Source organism: Vidua chalybeata, chromosome 1 (assembly GCF_026979565.1).
Source record: "Vidua chalybeata isolate OUT-0048 chromosome 1, bVidCha1 merged haplotype, whole genome shotgun sequence".
Lineage (NCBI taxonomy): Eukaryota > Metazoa > Chordata > Aves > Passeriformes > Viduidae > Vidua > Vidua chalybeata.
The window spans coordinates 81,023,351-81,047,668 of record NC_071530.1 but is presented as its reverse complement, the minus strand read 5'-3'; the positions used below and the strand labels follow the sequence as shown (position 1 = coordinate 81,047,668).

At 38.2% G+C, this 24,318-nt stretch overlaps 1 protein-coding gene across 11 annotated transcripts in view; it reads right to left on the bottom strand.

Annotated features, from left to right (window-relative positions):
- CTNND2 (catenin delta 2) overlaps window positions 1-24,318 on the bottom strand; it is a 631,469-nt gene that overhangs the window by 65,035 nt on the left and 542,116 nt on the right. For all 11 annotated transcript variants that reach the window (XR_008434168.1, XM_053959428.1, XM_053959656.1 and 8 more), the window contains 2 exons: window positions 16,903-17,076; window positions 4,633-4,783 (listed from right to left, as the gene is read on the bottom strand). Coding sequence is in view for 10 of the 11 variants with exons in the window: in XM_053959428.1 (XP_053815403.1) it covers window positions 4,633-4,783; window positions 16,903-17,076 (325 nt within the window). In the remaining variant the exon portion in view is untranslated. The remainder of the gene's footprint in view (window positions 1-4,632; window positions 4,784-16,902; window positions 17,077-24,318) is intronic.

Here is a 24,318-nt window from a genome sequence, read left to right as displayed (position 1 = left end):
TCAGGAACGATTATTTAAAAATGAGCCCCACTACAGGCCCTGTTTCAAGACCTGATTCAAAACCTTGTGAAGGCAGAAGAAATCATACCACTAACGTTACTAATCTGAATCAAGCTTTTACAATGATAGCCACAAGAAGAATGTTTTAATTATTACAACACTTCAACTTATCCCATCAAACTCCATAGAATCTAGAGATCTGAACAGACACCTGGATTCTCTAAACATTTTAAGGGCATAGATATGCAAGGACTTGTTTTCTACACAGTACAAGAAATCAACAAAAGCCTTTAAGTGGAACTGTCCTCCTTTTTTCCAAGGGTGAGTGATTAAAATACTACCAGTCTCTAAAAAAGGGGAAAAAATATTTTATTTAACTCCAAAAGTGAAGACCAAGAGGCTAAGAGAAAGAATAGTGCTTTTCAATCACTAGTACAATATTCCTCTTAATCAACACTGACCCAGAATGGCATTAGAAACCACTGTCAGGATAAAATGAAAGTGACAGAAAGACTTAAAGCACAAAACTGTGCATTGAAGTTTTATACATTTTACCTCCAGCTCTGCTTTCTCTCCAAAGCTCATACTCTGTGGGCTTACCACTGAACAGTACTAATACAAATTCCAAATTTTCCTTCAAGAGGAAAAATCCTATATTATACATATTTTGCAGTAAATGAATAGTGACAAATTTCTCATCTGGGGCAGCTAGGAAAATCAGCTTAACTTGTTTGAAAGACCACCTATTGCACTTTAAAATATCACAGTAATTGCCTTTTAAAATGAAAGGTAAATGCTGTGCACACACAAGAACAAGGAAAATGGAGATTTTGTGGATAGTCATCCTTCAAAAATTTCAGACAGGGATAGTCTGTACCTGCTTGTTTAGAATAACAAGTCACATCATTTTCAATTAACTGTACAATGCATAATCTCTTTTGTTAAAGAGGTCGTGGATAGCAGCAGAGAGGAAAATGCTGTCTGTCTTTCAGATAAAAGAAAGATGAAGTTGGCTTGTTTCCCAGGACTGAATGGGGAATCCTGATTTGGAAACCTTCTCACATGCAGAGTGGGTAGAGGGAACTGCAAGAAGGGAGGCTGCTGCAGTGCTGGCTGGGAGACTCCTAAGGACACAAGTGTACAGTGCAGGCTCAGGTAGCCCACAGAAAGTTCCCTAAAGTCCAGAGGACTGTGTGGAAGGTGTTTGAACCAGAAAGCCATTGCAGGTTGCAATGGGGCAGACTGCAAGGAAATAATTCATCCTGCGAAGATTCTGTTTACAGGATGTGGGTTTACTTTCAAGCTTTTCTGCCCCATCCAGCTGATCCAAGTTTCTTCTAATTAAAGAAAAGAAACTGCATTGAGCTAGCAATTTCTGAACAAAACGTGGCTTTAGAGAATGGAAGTTCATAGGTGCACTCGCGGTAGGGAAGACAATGGGACAGCTTTGGCGTGAGGAGCTGGCCTGACTGGCACTGCCAGAAGCAAGAGGTCTGCAGGTAATCCTCAAGTTAAAAACTGCATTCCCAGCATAAAAAGAATGTCATATCCTCAAACTAAGGCACCAGTATAGCCCTGAGGAACACAGAACGGTGGGTTTGTTATTCTACTTTCCCTTACTCATCTTTTTTTTGAGAGAAAGGGGCAGATGAAGAAGAGGGAAAGAACATGAGGATGACATAACTGCACAGAGGTCATCAACACAGCTTTCAGGGGACCTGTGGGATAAAAGTGATTTTCTTTTGCCTAAGTGAAAGTCAAAAGCAAATAAAAGTAATTTTTGTCAACTCAGTGACATCTACTGCGGCTGGGGGGAGAAGCTAATGGACCCATGGAGAAGTTTAGCAGAGACAGAACCTGCTTCAAGGAAGGAAAAGAAGCCTTCCAAAATGCTGAGCACATGAACAGAAGAGGAAAAATGTGGTATCAGACGGACAGAGGGGTGTTCTGCAGCCTAGACCACCGAAACCAAGGAAGAACAAAACAGGCAATATCAGTAGTGGATCTTTCTCTCAGCTGGGAGAGAGAAAAGGCAGAGAAACCTTTCCCTTGGGTGCTCTCTTGGGAAGCAACAAAGACTGTGTACTATTTTATGCAAACAAGGGTCCTGGAAATCAAGTGGAAATGAATGTGGTCTAACCTGTGACCAGGAATGCACCTGAGCAGTGTGTTCAAGGAGAGAAAACTGGGTATTGCATTATATATTCCAGTACTAAGTAGGCCAGATTTACCATGTTTTTGAGTGCAGTTTAATTTTGAGTGCAGTTTTAATTTTGAGTGCAGAAGGAGAAGGATGAATATGTCTGCTGTCTTGGCCAAGGGACACACGGCACATTGCAAAAGCAACGAAAAAGGAGAAAAAAGAAGGTCCTTTTAAACATGGAGCATGCCTGAAATGAAACACAGGAAGAAGACCTCGCTATAAATAAAGAAAATATTGCTATGGGGATGGCTCATATAAATTATAAGAGAAGCCTCACACCAACCTTTAGCAATATAACATCATAGTTGATGGATCTCTGTGAAAAACAAAACAGATTGGTCAATTCAATGAAGTCTAGTATGAAACTTCTGGCCATTGAGAAAAGGGTCTTTCTGTTTGTTTTGTAGCAGAGAACAGGTGAGTCTGGATTTTAGCAAGCTTTCTAATATATTTTCCAGGTGCCTCAATACTGATTTATGGGCTGCTTGGCAGCAGCAGAATTAAATATATCATTCTCTGGCACATTTCTGTAAAAAAATGTCAGCCGGGAATGGAATGACTGCACCACTGCAAAGAAAGCTTTATAAAGGCATTAAAACCCCCCCAACCAACTCAATTCTAGCTGTGTAACTTTACTTTATATACAGTTGGAAAATTCTCCTTTAAAAAGGGTTATTTTATGGGGAAAATTCCAGCTTGTGAGGCAGAGTGTGTCACCACAAGAACCTGATGCACTAAAAAAAAATGAGAAAGAGAAAAGATAAATAACATGTTGATTTTGCCTAGGCAGAAGGATGTTTGAGAAACTACACAAGCTCCTTTTGAGGCTTCCTTTACATAACAACAGCTAAGGCATCCTGCAATACATATACAATACACGGAAGTGCAGTATCACAAAAATGGATGGACTACAACATGAGTTGAAATCCTTGACCACTGCTGATATTTAGCATTTCTAAAACTCAGCTCTATGATAGGCTCTACTTGCTAAAAAATACTAGAGAACAAGAGCAGTAATGACTGCTATTACTGTTTCTTTGAAGTTCAATGATGAAAGCCAAAGAAATGAACATACAAAGATCACAGCTGCAATGGTTCAAGAATTATAATCATAACTCCCCTGTCATATTGGCATGTTTGGACTGTTTTAAAGATGCAGCAAATCACTATTGCAATTTCGAAGTACAATTTCTCAGAATAACCCTACAAATAACATAAAGCAGAGCAGCACTCTACAGCTATTATTAGCTGATTACGTAAATAAATACATTAGGTTATTATATTCAACAGACTGTTCTCCCAATTGTTTAATTTATCTTTGCTTTTATGATGTGTTATTTAAGAATTTTAAAGAATATTAAAAGGTTGAGGTTGTGCAAATTTACTATGCATAATTTTACCAGTATTTTGAATGGCACATCAGAATAAGCTCAATTTAAATGTACAGTGTTACATTCCTAAATGAAATTTGCAGATCTGGGAACATTCGTACAATGAGAGACTCCTCCCAGTATGAGAGGACTTATTGCCTTGTTTTAACAACTTGCAGAGCACTGCTGTAAAGAAGCATTAACCCTAAGATAGCACTGGATGCAAATAATAAACATTATGATTGTAGTATCTATTTATAGAATTCTGTAATTAAAAGCAGGGAAGAAATATGCTGTAATGATAACAAATTAACAAGTTAGGAAAAATTAACAGAAAATATGCTCTTAATGTACAGAAGTAAAAATAATTTGGTTATGATTGTTGAAAGTGATTATTTTTCAAAGACAGAACATGAAAATAAAAGCTCAATGACCCACAGTGTTTGGATGAATTTCAGCTAAGAAGACCCACCAAACACCTGAACAAAATAAAACCCCCATATGTGTGCTTACTGTACGATCAGAATTCAGGGGCAATAATGATTTACATAAATTATTGTCCTTTTCCTTATCAGCATATTTGTTTGAGAAGCAAAAATCTCCCAGTTCTCTTGCTGGAGATATTAATGTGCCCACTAAATTCCTGTAGCCTTCTTAAAATTTTTATGACTTGTTACTTCATGACTCCAAAGTTACTTGGAATAGGTAATCTGAGGATCAGGAGGGGGTGCTCTGCTTAGATCCTTGATCTGGAAGATGCAAGTGTTACTGCCAGCCTAAGAATGAAATGCTAAAGAAGAACAAAGCCATTGCTTTTCTTACAGAGATTACAGCCTGAGAGATCAAGAAACATTGCATGATGTTTAATTAATTTAACAATTCCTTGATATATATTAGCAAGCTGTCACATAAAATCTGAATATGACACACTAGAGAAAGAATTAAAGAAATTGTTCTAGAAACGTGAGAATAATTTTCATTGTGCACATTCTGCTGCGAACTGGAAAAAAAAAAATCCCCAAATGCACAGTATATACAGATTGTTTGGAAAGAACATACCTATTAACTCTTTATTTCTGACATCTAAGGCCATGTTTCGTAAAGCTGTAGCAACTGCACATACCACCCGGTCATTGTCTATCCGGAGCAGCTCCACCAGTATGGGCAATCCTTTCTCTTTGCGGACGGCAGCACGGATGTACACTGACCACTGCGAAGACACAGGGGAGAGAGAGTGGGAACAAAGTGAGGAATCCACCACAGGCAGTGAGGCACCTGAGCTCACAACAGAGTAAGGGCTAACAGAAGCATCTGGATGGAAAACTCAAAGGAGTGAAAATAATTGCATTGATGATGCTAGGCAACCACTTGATTTGGCAATCAGCACTCAGTTTTTTTACGGCGACAGAGAAATTAAATGATGAATTGACTTCTCTCCCAGCACACCTGGTTACATTTTCAGGGCCCAAGTCTGCAGACAACTTACTTTTCACCAGCGTTTTGTATGCAACATCTAATGATGTTTGTTTGCTGCTAAACTAGCAATATTTGTTTTACAAAATATGTACCACAATGCAAGTTTAAGAGGTCTGAGTATTCTTTATTGTTGCCATAAGAATTATTCAGTCTACAAACATGAAAACACTATTATAATTTCTCTTGTCATTGTTAACTCGTTCAGAAGGAAAACTGAGGATAACTACATGCCTGGTTTTGGCAGCTGTAGTGATCCTAACTGGAATACTATTGAATACTGAAGTGTTAGCCATTCCCTCAAGAGCTGGCCTGAGGGCAGTGTGTGCCTGTGCTGTGCCTGGCTGCAGGTATCACGTGGCTGCAGGATAAACCCAGTGGCTGATTCTAGCAGAGAAGCCTGTAGATATCTCCCACTTGACAGCTGGTCATGACACCACTGGCACGGCCTTGTCTTTGTATCAAAGTGAGCAGTATGTTCTCATGTAAACATCCTTTTTATTTGACAGCAGAAATGATGAATGGAATTGTTTACTTATAAAAAACCCTTTAGGAGCTCTAAAGATTATCATGCCAGTGAACAAGGGATCTGTGCAGTGTGCTTTGAGTAGGAGATCCATCCAGAGCTACACAACTTGGAGTTCCCAGCACATAAATGGGTGAAAGATCAGCTACACTACCCTGTTTTCCACTCTGCTGCTATGTCCAGCAGCTGCAAAACATGTAAACAGGACAGCAGCTGTGACCTTGTGGGTTTAAAGTATATGGGTACTGCCAAAGTCATTGTACACCTGTGGATGTACAAGTCTCCTCAGCACAGCCCACTTCAAAACAAGCCATCCACAGGCACACATTCCTTTCACTTCATGATTTCTTCTCTGCAATTTTCATAAAGTTCACATTCATGCTTCTTGTAATGACAGTTGAAAGGAAATTATTGAAGCAGAATGTCTCCTCCCTTTCAGCAGTGCCGTGGCATGGATGCTTATCTTGCCATTGTACCTGGAAGGTAAAGACAAGTTCTGGAAGGCCTTTGCTTTTGAAATATTTCAAATATTTCAGAAACTAGGATGGTAAGTCTTAGGATTTTCTGATCTAGATGGCTCTTCTCTTTTGACAAAGACATCCCACTGTAAAGAATAATTACATTGCAATAGCATTACTCCATAGCCATGCAGAGTAAAAAAAAAAAAAGGGTCAGCATATTCACTGTCAGCAGACCATGTTTAACCCCTGCATATGGCCTCTACTTACCACAGCTGAAGAGCTCACTTTAAAAGCATCTTTCTATAAGATACATGCCCTTTATATGTTTATGTAAGATACATGCCCTGAATAGCAAAAACCAGAATATATATTTATGATAAAAACAGTAGATGTGGAGATATACAAGAACTACAATGCTGCAATGTCTGTAGTGCAAATTCATTCCAGGTGATAGGATTCAGAGGAAATTGGGAAAAAGGAAAACAAACCAGAATTTAAAGAGTGTTTTTTAATTAATCTTCCTCTGTAGTAGCTATGCATAACAAAAGCCAGTTGGCTGGACTTTGCTGAAGATGAAAGTGATAACAGTTATGATAAACTTTCTAGTCAGTTAAGTTGGACCAGGGGTTCTCAGCATCCCTGAGCATAATAATGTGCTAAAACATAAATGTGCTGACATTTTGTGCTGCAAAGCAAACAGCTTAGGGGAGATAAGCAGGACTCTTCATTGATCTTACACTATGCTCTCTCCTCCAGTGTCTTCTTTAGAATCAGTGTATAGGATGATAATCAGATAAAGAACTAAAACAGATCTTAAGGATCAATGAGTTTAACAGGAAGTATTTTGTGAAAAAGTTTCTTTCCTATACATTAATTTTAATGGGATATTAAATATAAAGGTTGCTATGGAAACAACAAATGGCTATTTCTAACCTTCCTGGCTTAATAACTATGTATTTACCTGCCAGTTAGATGCATTCCCACCTGCAGCTGGGAAATGAACAATACCTGCTTGCACTTAAAAATGCTGTATTTTGTACATCTCTCCCAGGGGAAGCATCTGTTGTGTCTGCTGTGATTACAAGGTGACTGCCAGCGTGAGAGTTCAAGATAGCAGTGAGAATATTTTGAGAAAGAAGTGAGCCTGTGTGGTTGAGGTGAGAGTTCAGGCTAGCTGAGAGTATTCTGAAATATGCTGTTGTTCATTGCAGAAATACATCACAGATGTAGCATCTCCAGAATGGGATACATGGGGAACCAGTGGGGGTGTTTGGTTTGAGAGAAAAAAAAAACTTATCTATGTCTATTCCATACCAAGGAAAACAAAAAATAATCCTTTAGATTATTCACTATATTTTAAAAACCTCCATACTAAAACCTCAGTAAACAGTTTTCCTTTGACTTTTTTTTTAGTCACCTACCAAGAGAAAACATAAGCACTTGTTTCATAAAGCCAGGTTTACAACAGACTTCTTGGGATGCAGTATTTTCATCATCTATTCCAACCCAAAATTTAAGAGGAACACATTAGGGAATGTTTTGCTTTTAAGCCTAGGGAGAGCAGGAGACATTGTAGGAGAAACACTGAAATAACTCAGTATGAAAAAAAACCAGAAAATATAAACCTCCTTACTAAATATACGACATGCAAGCCTTCAGGATCTCTAATGAACCAATTAATTTGATTACAACAGTAAAAAATAGAGCTCCAAAGCTTTCACAGGGGACAGATCCAGATATAATGTTTTACAGATGCACATATGTACACATACATACATATAAAACAATGGGAGGAGGACTACAGAAAAGTTATGTAGGAAACCTCTCCTCTCCCCTGTGTACTCCTCTCCTTCCCAAGCTTGTCTTTTTCCAGAGGATGTCATCCACTTTGGGAAAAGTTCACAAACTCCTCAATGTGTGATTTGCTATCATTTCATCTGCTGTTTCAAGTCATGAACCTTAGGCAAAAAGAGAGAAATGCTTTTAATTGTTTCAAGGGTCTCTGGAGAACATTCCATGTGGAAAGTGGTATGAACTGTCTGGTTCTCTTTCCTTAAGCTGCCAATTAGGGTAAGTCTCTGCAAGCAATTACGCTGTGCTGTGTGGATTTCAGGAAAGCTCCAATTGAGGTGCCTCAAAAGGCTATTTCTTTCTTGCAGAGAATGGAGAAATTGATTCAGCCTTGTGTATGCTGATGATCCTTGCGTTTGCCTCAAGCCATCGTGCAGTGCCTGCATTTTCACATTGTGGGTCAATTGCTAATATGAGCTCAGTGAAGTATAAAGCAAAGAGATGAAAAATCATAAAAAAGAAAAGAGACAAAGGGTTTGTGGCCTATCAGTAAGCAAATGAGGCACTCTGCTAATACGCTTAATCATCCTGTTACTGCACAAATCAGTGGCGGTGTCAACGATCAAATAGCTGTTCAGTTTGTAAAGCAAAAGCATTCCTGTGGGAACAGCAAACACTTTAGCGGGAACAAGCAGCTAGAAAATAAAATAAAATCACTGTTGTTGCATCAGGTTGAGGCTAAATTATCAGAGACAAGCACAGGAGCCAAAGTCTGTGCATGAATAAATACACTTTACCAATAATGGAATTTGGGGGCCGTAACTACTACACATCACTTTGAAGGTACACAGTAGAGCTCTATGTCCACTTTCATTAGTAGCTCCCTTTTTATTTTCATCACAGTAATTAGGTAGAAAAATAGAGTAAACCTGCAAATTATTTTTTTGTTTGTCAGATACCGTCTGCACAAGTGAATGCCTCTAGGGATTTAAGATTATATTAGGCTGAAATTCAAGAAAAGAGTAATTACTTTAAATAAAACTCATTTATATTTTTCAGAAAAATTGAAAAGCACTTATTCACTTAACTCCTGTTGGTGTTTCATATGGTTTTCTTTATTTCCCTATGAAGCAGCAACATGGGAGACCAAACTGAACAATGAAGAAATTCCCATCATAAAATGAGAAAGAAAAAAAAAAAAACCACCTACCAAAATCAATTCCCCACGTAAAATGCAAGAAATACCAACAACTGTATACACTTGGCATTTTGAATGGGTTCACTTTCCTGCCATTGACATCAGTGTTCCCAAAGTATCTGAAGACTGTTTTGTTCCATACTTCAGCTTTGACTAGAATTTGGATTTGTACTGGTACAGTTCAACACTGTGACCCAAAAGACTATTGAGTTACTGAATACTAAAGGGAAATACTGACACATAAACTACAACATGAAAGCTAAATCAGGGGAGCAGGCATAACAAAGCAAACTAAATCATTCAGCAAACTAGAGTACCAGGAAGATTAGAGAGACTTGAGGTCTGCTAGGAAAGGCTTAGAAAGAGTCCATGCTAACAGTAGTAAAATAGCAGACCATGAAAGAGAACTGCATGTTCAATAATTAAAGATCAATGAGTAATTAATGTTCCTCTCTGTCTGATCAGACTCAATGTAATATACCTATCAGGAAAACAAGAAAATATTTCTATATTTGAAAATTACTAAGATCTACTCGAAGATCTTCTACTTTGAAGATCTACTTTACTCAAATAACTCTATTGGGATCCCTAAGAAGTCACATGACCTGACAGAGAGCAAAGCTCTGAAATCTTGGTTAACTTTCTGCAGTTTCTGAAGAGAGCAGAAAGAGACATCCCATGGATTTTCTGCCCCCTGATTGCAGTGTTCTGGTCTCAGAAATGATCCTATCTGGTATACCACCAGCAAGTTCTCTATATCTTTGGGTTGGGACAAGAGAAAAGTATTAACTGGTTACTCTTCTCTTGCTCCACAACCGTAGTCAAGCTTAAAGAGAAAGGAAAAAAAAAAAACAGTGGGTAAAGTTACAAAGTTAAATGAATTAACTAGATCAAATAAAACTGTGTTAACAGAAGTTATCTCAAACAGGAAGGCAAAACTGGTAAGGAACTGTCCTTGCACCTCATCATTCTTGGTTCTGCAGTACAAGTAGGTATTGTGTTTCCAAAATGATCTGAGAACTTTTACGATTAGTTTCCCAAACATTGTAACTAACATAATTTAAAAAGAAAAGATTTGGGACAAAAGTGACACATCTCACGGGAAGACAACTGCTTATAGTAAGGGATTACCTTGAACATGAAGCCACTACGAACTACTGTGCTCCCATTCCACACACAGATGGCAACGCTTATTTCCTCATGATGTCTATGATACAAGTGTTTGCAGCAGCAGCTCTTGATTTTTAAATATTGTCCTGTCCCTTCAATTTTGTCTTCTGTCCTCTAGATCTACCTTTAACAATTGATGCTGCCTCATTTATGAGGTGCTTCTACCCAGGTAAGAATTCCTGACAGAACAAAGCATTGGAATTCCTGACAGAATAAAGCACTAGTTATTTTAAAAATTGACTTTGCTGATTACATAGTATGTTATAAGTGGTCTTCTGCATTCCATCACATAAAGATTCATAATACTACTATTTTGGAGAAAATGAAAGCAAGCCTCTTCACTGTAATCCAAGAAAACTTTCTCCTGGAACAACCTGATGAAATTTCAAAGGGTTAATACATAAATAACTAGAGTCATCAAAAAAGTCTGGCAAGGAACCCACAATATGTCCTTGCCTGATAAGAGAAGATTGATAACCTAGATGTCTGCTGCCTTAGAAAATAATTACTCATTATCTTCAAGTGTCTGGCTGGTAAGGAGCTTGAAACTTTCTCACACTACTCTTTGAAGCAGCTGCACTGACCTTGTGTCTAAAATGGTCCCTTTTATGTTTTCAGTTTCCTTATCTAATAATTTACTTAATGGAGCTCTTGCTCCTGTGAGATTCAGATTTCCCTTGCATGGAATTAACAAAATAAATGTGGTGGCTTGTCTGAGGAACAAAGAGTGAGATAGCATCTATCCTATCTCAAGAGATCATGCCAATGACCCATAAACACCATTCACACGGGTATTGTACCTATATATTAGGGATCAAAGGCAGGGACATTCAGCAGTCTAACCAAAGAGCCTCGTCATTCCCTGCTGATTCTATGAGTATGATCAAACATGGAACAGAAAGGAGAGGTGCTAGAAAGAACCAACCAAGGAATGCTATAGTTTCATCAGACTGGTACTGACCTCAACAGAGCAGCACTTGCTCCTCACGTTACAGTCAAAGGACAAGAAAGGAGGAGGGTCAGCAGAACTGTGACCTTGGGCTTGCAGAGGACAAGCTTTGGGCTGTGTAGGAGACTGGTTCACAGAGTACCTTGGGAGACAGTACTGAAGGGCAAAGAAGTCCAAGAAGGATAGACATTGTTCAAGTAGGAAATCTTAAAAGCTTGTTCCAGTTGTTGAGAGGAACAAGTCATCCCTGTATGTTAGAAGATAAGCTGATGGGGAAAAGCAGCAGCCGGGCTGAACAAAGCTGGAGCTCAGGAAAAAATGAACTGAGTTTTTCCACCCCCTTCAGAAGTATGGAGCTCAGGATGATTACATGGATGTTCTGAGGTTTCAGGGAGAAAATCAGAAGGGCCAAAGTCCACCTAGAACTTAATCTGGCTACTACTGTAAAAGACAACAAAAATGTTTTATAAATACACACCAACAAAAAGAAGGCTAAGGAGAATCTCAATCCTTTATTGGATGCAGGGGGAAACACAGTGACAGGGGATGAGGAAAAGGCTGAGGTATCTAATGCTTCTTGCCCTTGGATCACAACAACCTCAGGCAGCGCTGCAAGCTGAGGCAGAGTGGCTGGAAAGTGGCCCAGTGAAAAAGGACCTGGGGGTGCTTCTTGACAGTGGCTGAACATGATCCAGCATGTGTCCAGGTGGCCAAGAAGGCCAAGGGCATCCTGGCCTGTATCAGCAATAGTGAGGAAAAGGAAGTTGGCCATCCTGTCATTAAAGCAGATGAGGGAGTTCATAACAGCCTGTAAAGTAACTGAGACAGAAGACTGAGTGCACAGAAGGGACTAAGCAAGGCCCAGAGAAGGTGTGCTATCTGTTCCGATGTAAGCCATTGTGTTGTTTCCTGGTTTTAAAAGATAGGTATTGCCTATGTAAGTAATGCTAGTATTTTTTTAAAAGGATCTTATGAATGAAGAAATTATTTTTAAGGGTTTGACAAAACTAAGGAAATGCCACTTGTGATGACAACACTGCATTACCAGCTGCATGTAATAGCAAAGGTGATGTAGGACCAGAGGTAACAGGCAATAACTGAAACACAGGACTTTTGCAGAACAACAGGAATTGCTTTTTTACTTGTGAAGGGGACTGAGCACTGGCACAGGTTGCCCAGAGAGGTTGTAGAGTCTCCAGTCTTAGAGACATTCAGAAGACCACCTGGACATGGTCCCAGACAACTGCTTTTAGGTGGCCTTGCTTAAGCAGGGGGTTGGACCAGACGACCTCGAGAGGTCCCTGCCAACCTGAGCTCTTTTGTGATTCTATGAGTTCAGAGCAACAGGTCTTGCAATATTGCAGTAATGTCTGGCAGATAAACTGACATCAGCCTAAATTCAACTGTCAGATACATACATACAGACACAGTAATAAGCAGATATCCTAATATTTCCTTTCTTCCTGAGAGGGTAATTTTATTCAGAAGGGACATAACCTTGGATGCTTGACATTGTTAACTTGAGGACATTTTGCATATAACTTTTTACAGGCTCAGATTTAATGTGTTAATAGCCAATTGATCAAGGTGAAAACTAAAAAGAACTTGCCACTTTTATTTTCACCATCTAAGGAGAAGTACTAATGCCAGACTACATATAAAAAGATCATCTTTTACAGGATCACTCTTGCAATTTTAAACCATGTAATTTTTTCAATCCAAGGTATTAAAATAAAAAAAAATATATGAGATTGCAGAAAGAACTTCTAGTTTGAAGAGTTATAATGGGAGAATTTTTTTTAATAAGCAGTCAAGTGTCTTCAGAATAGAGCTGAGAGAATCAGAAAGTCTCCTTTTTTCTTATTCTACATTTTTGCACAAATTTGGTTAAACACAAATTAAGTGGCAAAGAAAAATAACAGAGCTCCCAGTGAAAGTTAATACCTAATGGGAAATAAAGAGTTTGCACTGCTTCCAAAGACATGTCTCAAACTTTATTTGTTCAGGGAAAACTCCAGCTAAGATTGATGAGGAAAATGTTTCACTAGTTTTATTATTTCATATTTCTAAGCAGCTTTAATATTCAAGTTTGCATCAAGTAGAATTAAAAAAAGCCTATCCTTTGGCAAAAAAAAAAAAAAAAATCATAGAGTGGCAATGAGAGGAAGCAAAGCCTAACCCAAGGGCCACGCTTTTCATGTGTTGCTCCTTCTGCCTGCAGGATGTTCAGGATATCATGAGACTACCATGGTTATGAACTGATGGGATAAAATGTTTTGGGAAGCAATGACATCTCTAAAACAGCAACTCTTCCAGTCCCAAGTAGCAGCTGAACTCAGCAGAAGGTGGTAGATGGGTGCAGATCCAGGGCTGACAAACTGTCCCACTGCTGTCAGGTAGCAGCACTGTGCTTGGAGTTTGCATTACTGGCAGACACCAGACCTGTCAGGAGGCATCACAGGTCACTGTACAGGGCAGCAGTTGGACCTTAGGCAATGTGATACCCTGGCAGTGATGTGGAAAATGTTAATTTGTCTAGTCTTTCCAAAAGACTTACATATTGGCTGTCTCCATAGATACTATTCCAGAAGGGCCAATCCTATTTTTCATAGATGCATCAAGTAAGCACAAGAACAAAAAAGGTATCTCTGTGCTGATAATATTCCATGACAGAGATGGTTCTTCTCCTTCATATTCCAATACCAGTATCCTCCTTAAGTGATGACATCCTGATGCAGAACAGTGAGATGAACAAATGTCCATGTTTATCTGAAACAGTCTCTTCCAAAATGAGTTCTGCTTTGTATATAAGCTGTCAATCTTTTTCAAAACCAGAATATGCACCAAAGTCAAGATACACAGTCATAGATTATTATAGATTTGTGTTAAATTTTCACATTGAAAATATTCTTCCTCCTACCTCAAAATCAGTATCCTGTTTTATTGATAAACCTTCATTTGGATCTCTTAATGTATTTGCCACCAAGATGCTCCTTTTCTGGTTTTTTTTACAGATTGTGCTTGGTGTAATAATAATTGCACTGACCAAATATTTCATTAGTCATTATAAAAAACTCCCAAGTTTTACTTGGCAGATGGGTAATATATGTTAAGACTTTAGTCCCAAGCGTTTCATTTTGACATAGAAAAATTGTCTGTAAATATAAGTATGTCCCACTTTTTTCTTTTATGTTAGTATTTATTAGGCTTTAGAAGGAATTCCTGCAACTGAAGCAGTGCTAAAATTGTCCTACAGATTATGTTTCACCATGTGCATGTGTTGATTTTATGTGTATGTATCCCTGAGAAACTATACTCCTTGAAATAATGAAAACTTTCAGCCTTTCTGAGCTAGTAATCCTTAAAGCTACATACACCTGCTTTCTTTTTGTGTCTGAAATTCTCCAAAGCAGTCTAGGGGATTTAGACACATATTGTTTGTTAATTCTAGTGGTAGACATTTATCTAAATCCCCTACATAACTTTTTATTTTTTAAAAATTACTCAGGCTTCCTTTTATCTGCTCACTTTCTCTCCGTAATAGCACTGGCTAAGCACTGCCTGTGTTAAAAATATTCCCTCTTGGCCACCCAAGAGGATTAGACAGCTTTGTACCAGAGGAACCAAAAGGGTGAAACAGATAGGAAAGAATTGTGCAAGTGTATCAGTTGCATTGTATTTTTTTTCCAGAAGAGACTGTATCTTCAGTAGTGTGTGAGCACACCTGGTAGGCTGGGTGCTTCATACAGTCTGTGATTCTTCTGGCATTAAAATAATGCTAATTGGGAAAAGCCCACAATTGCTATTGCTATTAATAGCAACATTGTTTATCTTCATACAGTTTGCTCTTCTGTCTCTCAGTACATCATAAAGTTCTTCTTGAAAGAATTCAAGTAAAAAAAAAAAAATTCCATTCTTTATACAATTACCATTTGTTGGAGGAACTAAAAAAATTTAAATCTCCCTTAGGAATAACTTCTTCTTTTAAGAGTTTTCTATCTTTTATTTCAGTCATTTTATATTTGGACTGCAGCAGCGGAAAGGAGAGGTCAAAAGGTGGAAACATCAATGCTTATGTAATCCCCAAAGAGGATTACTCCCCTCACAAAAATGGCTAGTATGACATGTGAAATTAAGGATATTCATTCTGTGTCTGCACATCCCTTGTAATAGAATTGGTGAATCTTTAGAAAAATAAAGCAATATGAGAACAACTCAGCTTTTCCCATGGTATCAGCACAGATAGTATTAAAGTCCAAAACCGGTTTTTCTAAGCCAGCACTCACCAAAGAGCTCTGCAGAGCCTCCCTTCCTTTCACTGTACACTTCTGCCAACTAAAGGATGACAGCTATACAGATTTATTAGAAATGGGAGAGGGGACACCACTTGGATTTTAGCACTTCTATTAGTGCTGGCAAATGTGCATGCATTGTTTTCTCATTTGGACCAGGGCTACACCCATTCCCAGATGGATAGACCACATTTATTGCATTCTGCTGCCAGGATTACACCATCTGAAGCAGTCTAGAACATGGGAATAATAAAACCATAATGATTTTCAGGCACAGTGCTTACATAGGACAAAAATCATGAACAGATACTTTGTTAAATCATTTTACATGCCACTGAATGCAACAGTCAATAACATATTATAAGTCTGGTGGAAAACCATTATTAAAAAAGCCCCAAAAACATGCCTTGGAACAGCCAGCGAGTGTGCCAACCCAACTTCCAATAAAACTTTCTGTGAAAAAGAAAGCAATTTCTTAGTGTCAGTGCTAATATTTCAAAATGAATGCCTAATTAAATTGGTATTTACATATCACATATGAATGCCCAACTGCTTAAAACCCAACAGGATACCTTCTGAGACATAACTTTGATCAGTGCATTTCCCTGTACATGACTGTTTTCACTGTAAATGAGAAAAATTCCTGCTGAGAGTTAATTTAAAATCAATGCATTATAGTTACACCATAGCATTACACAGTTAGTACTTTCACCCAATTAAACCAGTTTACCATCAGGAAAGTTGCCCTAAAAAGTAAACAAAGTTCAATGTTTTTTAATGAATTTTACTGATCTGTTCTAAATCTGCAAGTATTTTCTTAATTTTTTTACTTGACATACTGCAAGTAATACATAAAAGAAAAACAGTGCTTTCGAATATAATTGAAAAATTGGATTAGCTGGAGTAGAGTGCCTTGATTGGATGTTTCCTTACTCATTGTATATAATTAGTCATATTATGAATGTATTTTAATAATGCTTAATTTTTAAAAAAAGTAGATGCTAAGATTACTTGTATTGGTGTCACATCATTTATGTCTTGCTCTGCCATGCCCTGCCTTCTAAGGGACAGAATGTCAATCAGCTTCTGCAGTGACAAAACAATATGGTTTCATTTGATTGCCACATTTGCAATATGGCATTTTTGGCTCATTTTTCACGGCTCTGTCACCCAGGTTCATAAAGAACTGCTTCTCCTCATTCTCCATATTTGGATATTGGTTTTCAGTGGCAATTTTTCATACTTGACTTGACCGATGTGATCTTCATTGCTGTATGCTGACATTTGCTATGATATGACTACTTAGGAATTGAAATACTACCTCAGACTTGACTTCAGATAGTTCTATGAGAACAGAAGATTATTCCACTACCAGAAGCAATTAGATACATTTATATCACCAACCTGCTGTCAGCTGTAGGGTGGTTTCAAAATTGAAGAGGAAATACGTATTGGGTTAATATTCCTACCTTCCAACTCCCAGCAGCCAAGTTCTGCAGTGCCCCCGCTGCCCCCTCCAGCGTGTCTGGATTAGAGCACTCAGAAAGAAGTGTGAGGTAGGGTTTGACTATTGAAGGGTGCCACAGCATCTGGATTCCTTTGGGTGGTTCTGCACAGTCTGGGAGAGGTCCTACGCCATCCCACTGTTGGAAAGCACAAATCAGATTGTCAGCAAGGAACAGTGAAATACATTTGAGAATTGCCTCAGTTGAAACGATAACATCTGTGAAGGCATCTGCCCATAAACAGATGTTCTCAATTTTTGCACATCATGTGATTCTTCATGGAGGAACCAAATTTCCTACTCAGCATTCCATACAGACGAGCTGTAAGATTGGCAGAAATCCCAATGTTTTAGCTAGGTGACATAACAAAACCACTTCTCACTGTATGCTTTATTTTTTTGTGTGTGGGAACAAAAGCCCAATGAACGTTATCTTAAGGGGCAAATCTAGAACTTGCATGGGGAGAAGAGATTTTCTTTTCACATCCTTCTCAGTTCTCCACATTCTTTCTCTTCCCATGAGAAGAAAAACAATACAGAATGCCACTATGGAAAATGAAATCATTCAAGGCTGTAAGCCCTCCATCCCATGAAAGGCACAAGTGTGACAAGTCTTCCTCAATGGCACAACTTCTGGCTTCTCACAATGAGAGTGAAGGAGGTATTCAGCCAGCAAGCTGTGTGGTCTGAGACTCCAGTGCAACTGATAGAACCAGCCCTCACAAAACACACTGTTCCTCTCATCACATACTGAGTTTTGCCATGAAAAACAATCCAAGTCTGATATCCAAGATGTGCAATATTTAAACCTGAACAACTGGTAGGTTATTGCACAAATCCCACTCTTACCAGAAGGAAATACTTTATTCCAGGAGGATAGGGATTCTCTTCTCCAGTGGAGCACACAACACTTGCACCTATGTACGAAACATCTCAAAGGAAAAGACACAGACTTTCTTTTTGACTTTTAAACAAAAGTAAGATGTGGACTGCACTTTTAATGAAATTTTAAATGGAAATCTACTTACATATATATATTGTATATTTTGTTTTGTTTTGTACAGATAAAGAGATTTTAATAATTCATGGCACTAATGCAGCTGTTAGGAAAAAGCCTTAACTTTTTATTAAAATACCTTTTCTAACACTTCTGACATGTCCATATTGTGTAACACAATAAAAGGTAAACCTTTCAGTACCTTGGATGAGAGGTTACTTTGTCTATATAAGCAAAAAATCTGTACCATAACATTAAATGGCTACTAAACTGATAGCATAAGTCAAAATAACTCTTGGTTTAAATCTGCAACAGTTAATTTAACTAGTTATGAGTGTACAATAATACTTGCACTGGGAAAGACCTAGAACCTCTTGTTTTCAGAAAGTATCCACCATAATTTTACTTCCATGAACTTTAAAAATAAAATACATATATTTTAAGGGACAATCCATCAAGTCTTCCCTAATAACAACTAACCCAATTTCAACAAGGTTTTGTGTGACTGACACATTTAGGAGTGAAATCCACTATTCTTTTCTAAATTAAATCAGAACAAACACCAAAGCGGAAAGCTAGAGGAGCCATTTCATACACATAAGCAGTTATTAAAAAGCAGCTCAGATGTGAAACTCACTACACTGGACAAATGTTATCATCGTTTAAAAGAACTGGCATGGCAATGCCCAGTGATGGTTGAGAAAGTAGAGGACAAATGCCTTCTGGAGAAACAATGCCTTCAAATGACACTATTATGGGGCTGTGTCTTTGAAATTTTTAATGCATTTCTGCCTTTAAACCAATAGATTGTTTTCAGTGCATGTGACTCAGTTCTTCTTTTTCCTCCTTATAAATCACCAGCCTTGCTAGAAATGAGCTCTTTCCAGCTCATAAAAATTACATTAAAGTCTGCTTCTTATTTTAACTCTCAGAATTCAATCATTCACACTGTCAGACTTTTTTTGAAAACTAATGAGAGACATATCTTACAGGTCAAATCTGACTTCACACCAGGTTTAGGTTTTGCACCTTAGTACGTCCACTAATGAATGACTTGTGATGTCCAAGGGCACCAGTTCAAGTCTTCACTAGTCTCATTCCAACTTGCACCAATTATGCATTATGCAACTAAAGAGTGTTTGCACAGGGTGTATTATTTCAAAGACAAAGCACATGAAATGCATCAAATATATCAGATCTACACATATGAGGGGGTATATCCCTTTGTGGGGGTATGATTTTTTTTATGCTCAGCTATTTACCCTCGTATGATCCCAAGAAGTACTGAAAATCAACTAAGTAGATATAAGTAGAGCTCTATATAAATGTTCATGCTGTGCTGGTACATAAAAAGCACTAGAAATTATCTAGCAGATAAATTAATATTTAATGTTGTTTTGCCATTCTGCCCAGTAATAAGAAAATATTTAAAAAAAAGAGACAAATTACTGCATTTCCCTGCCCTTCTTGCAAGTCACTTTCAGCATGATTGCATTAATTTATCATCAACTGTGAGGGAAGACCTTTTTCCCAAGATGCTGTGCTGCCTCAGAGTCCACGTAATAATGATGAAAATCTTTGGTACCACACATGCATGTGAAAGCACAGGAAATTCAGTGACCCTGGAAAACGTCCTGCAGTGCTCGTCACATGCGATGTGTGCGCCCAGAGCAGCTGAGTGGCTGCAAAGGGAGGGTGTCACTGTTCACCATATGGTGCTGGATTTGGCTGGGGTAATTACCTTCAAAGTAGTTGGTATGGGGCCACGTTTTGAATTGGTGCTGGAAACAGTGCTGAGAACCCAGGGATGTTTTATTCACAGCTGAGTAACACTGACACAGCCTTTTCTGCACCTATCCCACCTCACGAACGAGGAGAATGGGGATGCACAGGGGAGGCAATACAGTCAGGACAGCTGACTCCAGCTGAACAAGGGGACATTCCATACCACATGGTGTCAGACTCAGAATATAAAGCTATGGGGAAGAGGAAGGAAGGGAGGACATTTGGAGGGATGGGGCTTGTTTACCCAAATCATTGTTATGCATCATGGAGCTCTGCTTTCCGGGGGATGGCTGAAGATGGGAAGCGTTCTTGCCTGCCCAATGGGAAGCAGTGAATGAATTCCTTCCTTTGCTTTGCTTGCATGTGGGGCTTTTGCTTTCCTCATTAAATTGCTTTTACCTCAACCTACATATCTTCTCACTTTCACTCTTCTTCGCCCCCACCCCAATGAGTGAGGGCTGTGTGGGTTTGGTTGCTGACTGGGGTTAAACCATGACACCTGCTGAGTCTGTGGCAGCCTCTTCACTGTAGGGCTTAATGGCTTCTGGTGTCTTTTGTGTAGCTGAGACCAGCGCCTGAAGCTGTAGAGCCCAACTGCTGCAGGGCATGCAGAACTGACATGGGTAAGCAAAGAAGCTATTGCAAAGGAGATTTGCCTGACCTTCACTCATTTATTTCGTATTTCATAAACATCAATCACCTGAACAAACAAACAAACAAACAAATTTCCCCAAGTGGTATTAGAGTCAATATCTAAAACAGTGGTTTAAGTATGGCAGAAGTTGCTTTGCAGTTTGCATTGCTAAATATTAATGAACTGAGGCAGCATCCTCACCCAGTAAACACCTCCACCCAGTAAATTACTGGAAGAGTTACTGTACTGTTGCAGCCCATCAGGAATGATCAGGAAGGTCTATTTGAAATAGACTGAGGCTGCAGTAGGAGCCTCTGAAAAAGAGGACAACTCTTCCTAGCTTATACTAAGGAGAAAAAAAAAAAAAAAAAGTCATAAACAAATATTCCTTCCAGGCTTCCCTCCTTCAGCTGAAATTACCCACATATATTGTGGTTGAAGCTGACAAACCGCTTGTTACGTGGGTGAGATACAAATCTCTCATTTCCCCAGACTGGTGCAAAAAAAAGATGAAAGTCAAGAAAAATAAAAAGCCAAATACCAAGATCTTTTAAGAACAACAGACTTGTGATAGTAAGAGTACGCTAATAAAATGTCCAAATTTTCATAATTGTAAGGAACTTTGAGAGGAGAAAAAAATCACTCATCGAGACGCTTTCCTGCGCCGCACAATAGATTATCTACAACAACCTTTCTCATATTAATGAAAGTAAATCCATATTTATAGTGCAATTCTACTAAATACCTGAGAAGGCTTCAACTCAGAGACGTATACTCTGCAGATTTTGGGATTTGTACTAACAACCTCAAATTGGTGGGGTTTGCTTTTAAATGGGTATCACATGACAACAGGTTTTCCTGTGATAACAAAAAACCAGCATTTTATTTTAATCTTTTACATGTGAAAACTTTCTTTACCCCAGTCTGTATGAAATACCACTACTAAAATATCTAGGAAAAAATTAAAACAAACCCCAGCAATGTCTAAAACCATCTAGACCTCTCTCCAATGATCCTAGACATTTGGGATAGTCTGATAACACTGTAGCTATACTCCTTGAAGCAGCAGTGACAAAATTCATATGAATAATTACACAGTGCTTACTAAAACCATTTCTGAAATGCCAAAGACTTTTAAACTAACATGTCCCCTACGAAGACACTGATATCTCATCCTGCATGTCTCAGTAGCTGTGGCAATCTCTGCCAGCTCTCCCTAGACATGTCACTCCAATAACCTCTTTTGGACACCTTTGTCCAAGAGGTGAATTGGCCAATGCTGTCAAGAGTAGAAATCAGAAATTCAGCAACAAAAATACACTTAATTTCAGAATCCATGCAGCTGACACTAAGCAGGCGAGAATACCACTGTTTACATCAAGTCAAACTTCAGTTTAGATATTCAGACCTAAATAAAGGTGGTGAATATAAATGCAGGTGTTAACTGACACAGAGACTACAGGAGCATGGTGGGAGAGAGCAGACCTCATTGCATAAATAATGGTATCCCTCCCAGTTTGATGCAACAACATTTACAATTACAGGAAAGGTATTTGAAATGCTTTCAAAATATTTAAATGTATCGAATCATTATAGTTAATCTCAGATATTAATAAATCTAAATTGTACTTTACATTGTACATTACACTCTTAAAATAATGCCTTCACTGAACTTTTGTTGTCAATGCTTTTATTTCACTTTTAATATTATGCTTAATATTAGCTAAGAAAAAATATTAATTCAGTTTGTACATTTTCTCTTTGCTTAAAAACAGACCCTTCCCAAATGAAGGGTGATGGAGTTAAAGCTGCATGTCCTTCTCCTCTCCACAGAAATCTGAAGCTAATTGGCTTTGCAGTATGTTCCACAAACTGACAAATACAAATTATATTTAATAACCCTGCAGTTTTGACTTTGAAAACAAATTGGCTATACATGACACTGAGAGGCTCACAGAGTATCTGGGAAGATGCTGTGTTGGCAAGAAAGCAAGCAGAAATGGTTTTCCAAATGCTCTGTAAGGAATCGCTCAAGACAGTTGATTCTTGCTCCCCAGTATTTGACATAATCACTTTGTGCAAGACAAGGAAGCAACAAGTGGAAATAATATTCTTTCTGAGCAAGAATGTATTGGCAACACAGCCTTTCATCCCTAATCACAGTTCACATTATTGGTTAAACCCAGGACCTGCCACCAATTCTCTGTTTCTGTGCTTATTAGCTTGGTATGGCTTGGTAGAGGATGAAGCATACTTGGTAAAACAGTGGTCTCACCACATGAAAAGACATATCTGGCGGGTTTATTTTTTATGCTTTTTGAAATATTATTGCCTTAAACCTTCTATTTCACATACATAGAAGAATTTATAGGCCATTTAGCAAGCATGCTAAAGAGGTGTGACAGTCAATTCTTAATGATATATAACTTGAAATGTTGCTCTTATACGTTAAGGCTCCTGACAGAAGGTGAAAAAGAAGGTCAGGCTCATTTCAGAAGTGTCACTTCCAATCAAAAAACAGACTTTGTGCTAGATTCTGGTTTGACAAGAATGATCACAGATGGGGAACTTGAGATAAGCATGAAGCCAAGAAGTCAACCTGTTTCTCTTAGAGAAGAAAGGAAAAGAAATGAAATTGCGCCACATTTATACATAATGGGCTGTGTAACAAGAAATAAAGTAAGGATTAATGACAACTCCCTGGAGGTTTGTTTTTTTTTTTTTTTTTACTGGAATTGTACCATACACCTGATTTGCCCTAACTACTTTTTGTCATAATCCTAATTTTTCATACAAGTCAAAGAATAAACCTGTGAGCAGTGAGCATGCCAGCTGCATGAACAACATTTTCAGCAGTGGAAGAATCAGTTTCCATTTGAAGAGTGACACAATACAAGGCAGAGAGTTTGACGTCTACAAGGTCCTAGTCAGAGATGAAGGCTGGAGAGCTTATTGGGGTGAGAGTTCAGTACCAGCTGATCACAGGTAAGCAGCAGAGAAAAACTAAGAGAACAGCAAAGAATTACAGTCCTAGAGGTTTGAGACAGAAGCCAAGTGAGTTTCACTTATTTTTTCTGAGGCCTTAACAGAAGTTTTGCTTTCTGTGTTTCCAACCAGTGCTATACCTATATTTTACCACAAACCTACAGAAGGTTTGGGTCTCTTCTAACATTTAATTTGTGCGACAAAGCAGATGCCTCAAGAACCTCTCTCAGCTCTGGTAGAATGATTGTGGGCTCTTTTAACACCACCCACCTTTATTCTGAAATGTGAAGAACACTTGTTTCCTGTGATCCTAAGGGAACTCCTTAAGTAAAGTAATTGGAAAGGTGTCATTAGACCTATGATCTGAACAAAGACACATCTCTTACTTGATTCCAAGATATACAGAAGTTACCATTATAGACAACTGATAGACAACTGATGTCATTAATATAAAATAAATTCCAGTTTGTTCTTGAAAGGCCTTTGAAAGAAGACACATTTTACACTATCACTCAATTCTGTTCTTTCCTTCAAGTAATTTACATGTGACTACACCTGAAACATTACTTAGAAAAATTGGGATACTTGTTCCCTAAATCATAAAACAAAGAAATTAACTTGTATTTTCATTGTAGGGAAAACCCATGAGAAAGTAACTTTAATATCAAGCTTCTCCTGTTTTATGGCTTAAGAAACAAATTCCCCTGCTCTGTGAGGGGTTTTTTTAAGTACAGAAAACTGCATCTTCATCCATTCTTTATTTAAAATTATACATCTGTTTTTCTTTTGCAACTACAATAGTTTTGCTACTATTTTTTTTTTACTAACACTTTTATCCAAAAATTAAAGATTCCCTCATAAATGCACAAATGGAGTTCAAGAAAATATATATAATAATGAAGAAACTAAGTTACAGCAATAGTGTTATAGGAAAATTTAAAACTGCATTCACTAAAATCTGAACAATTTTCCTCCATACC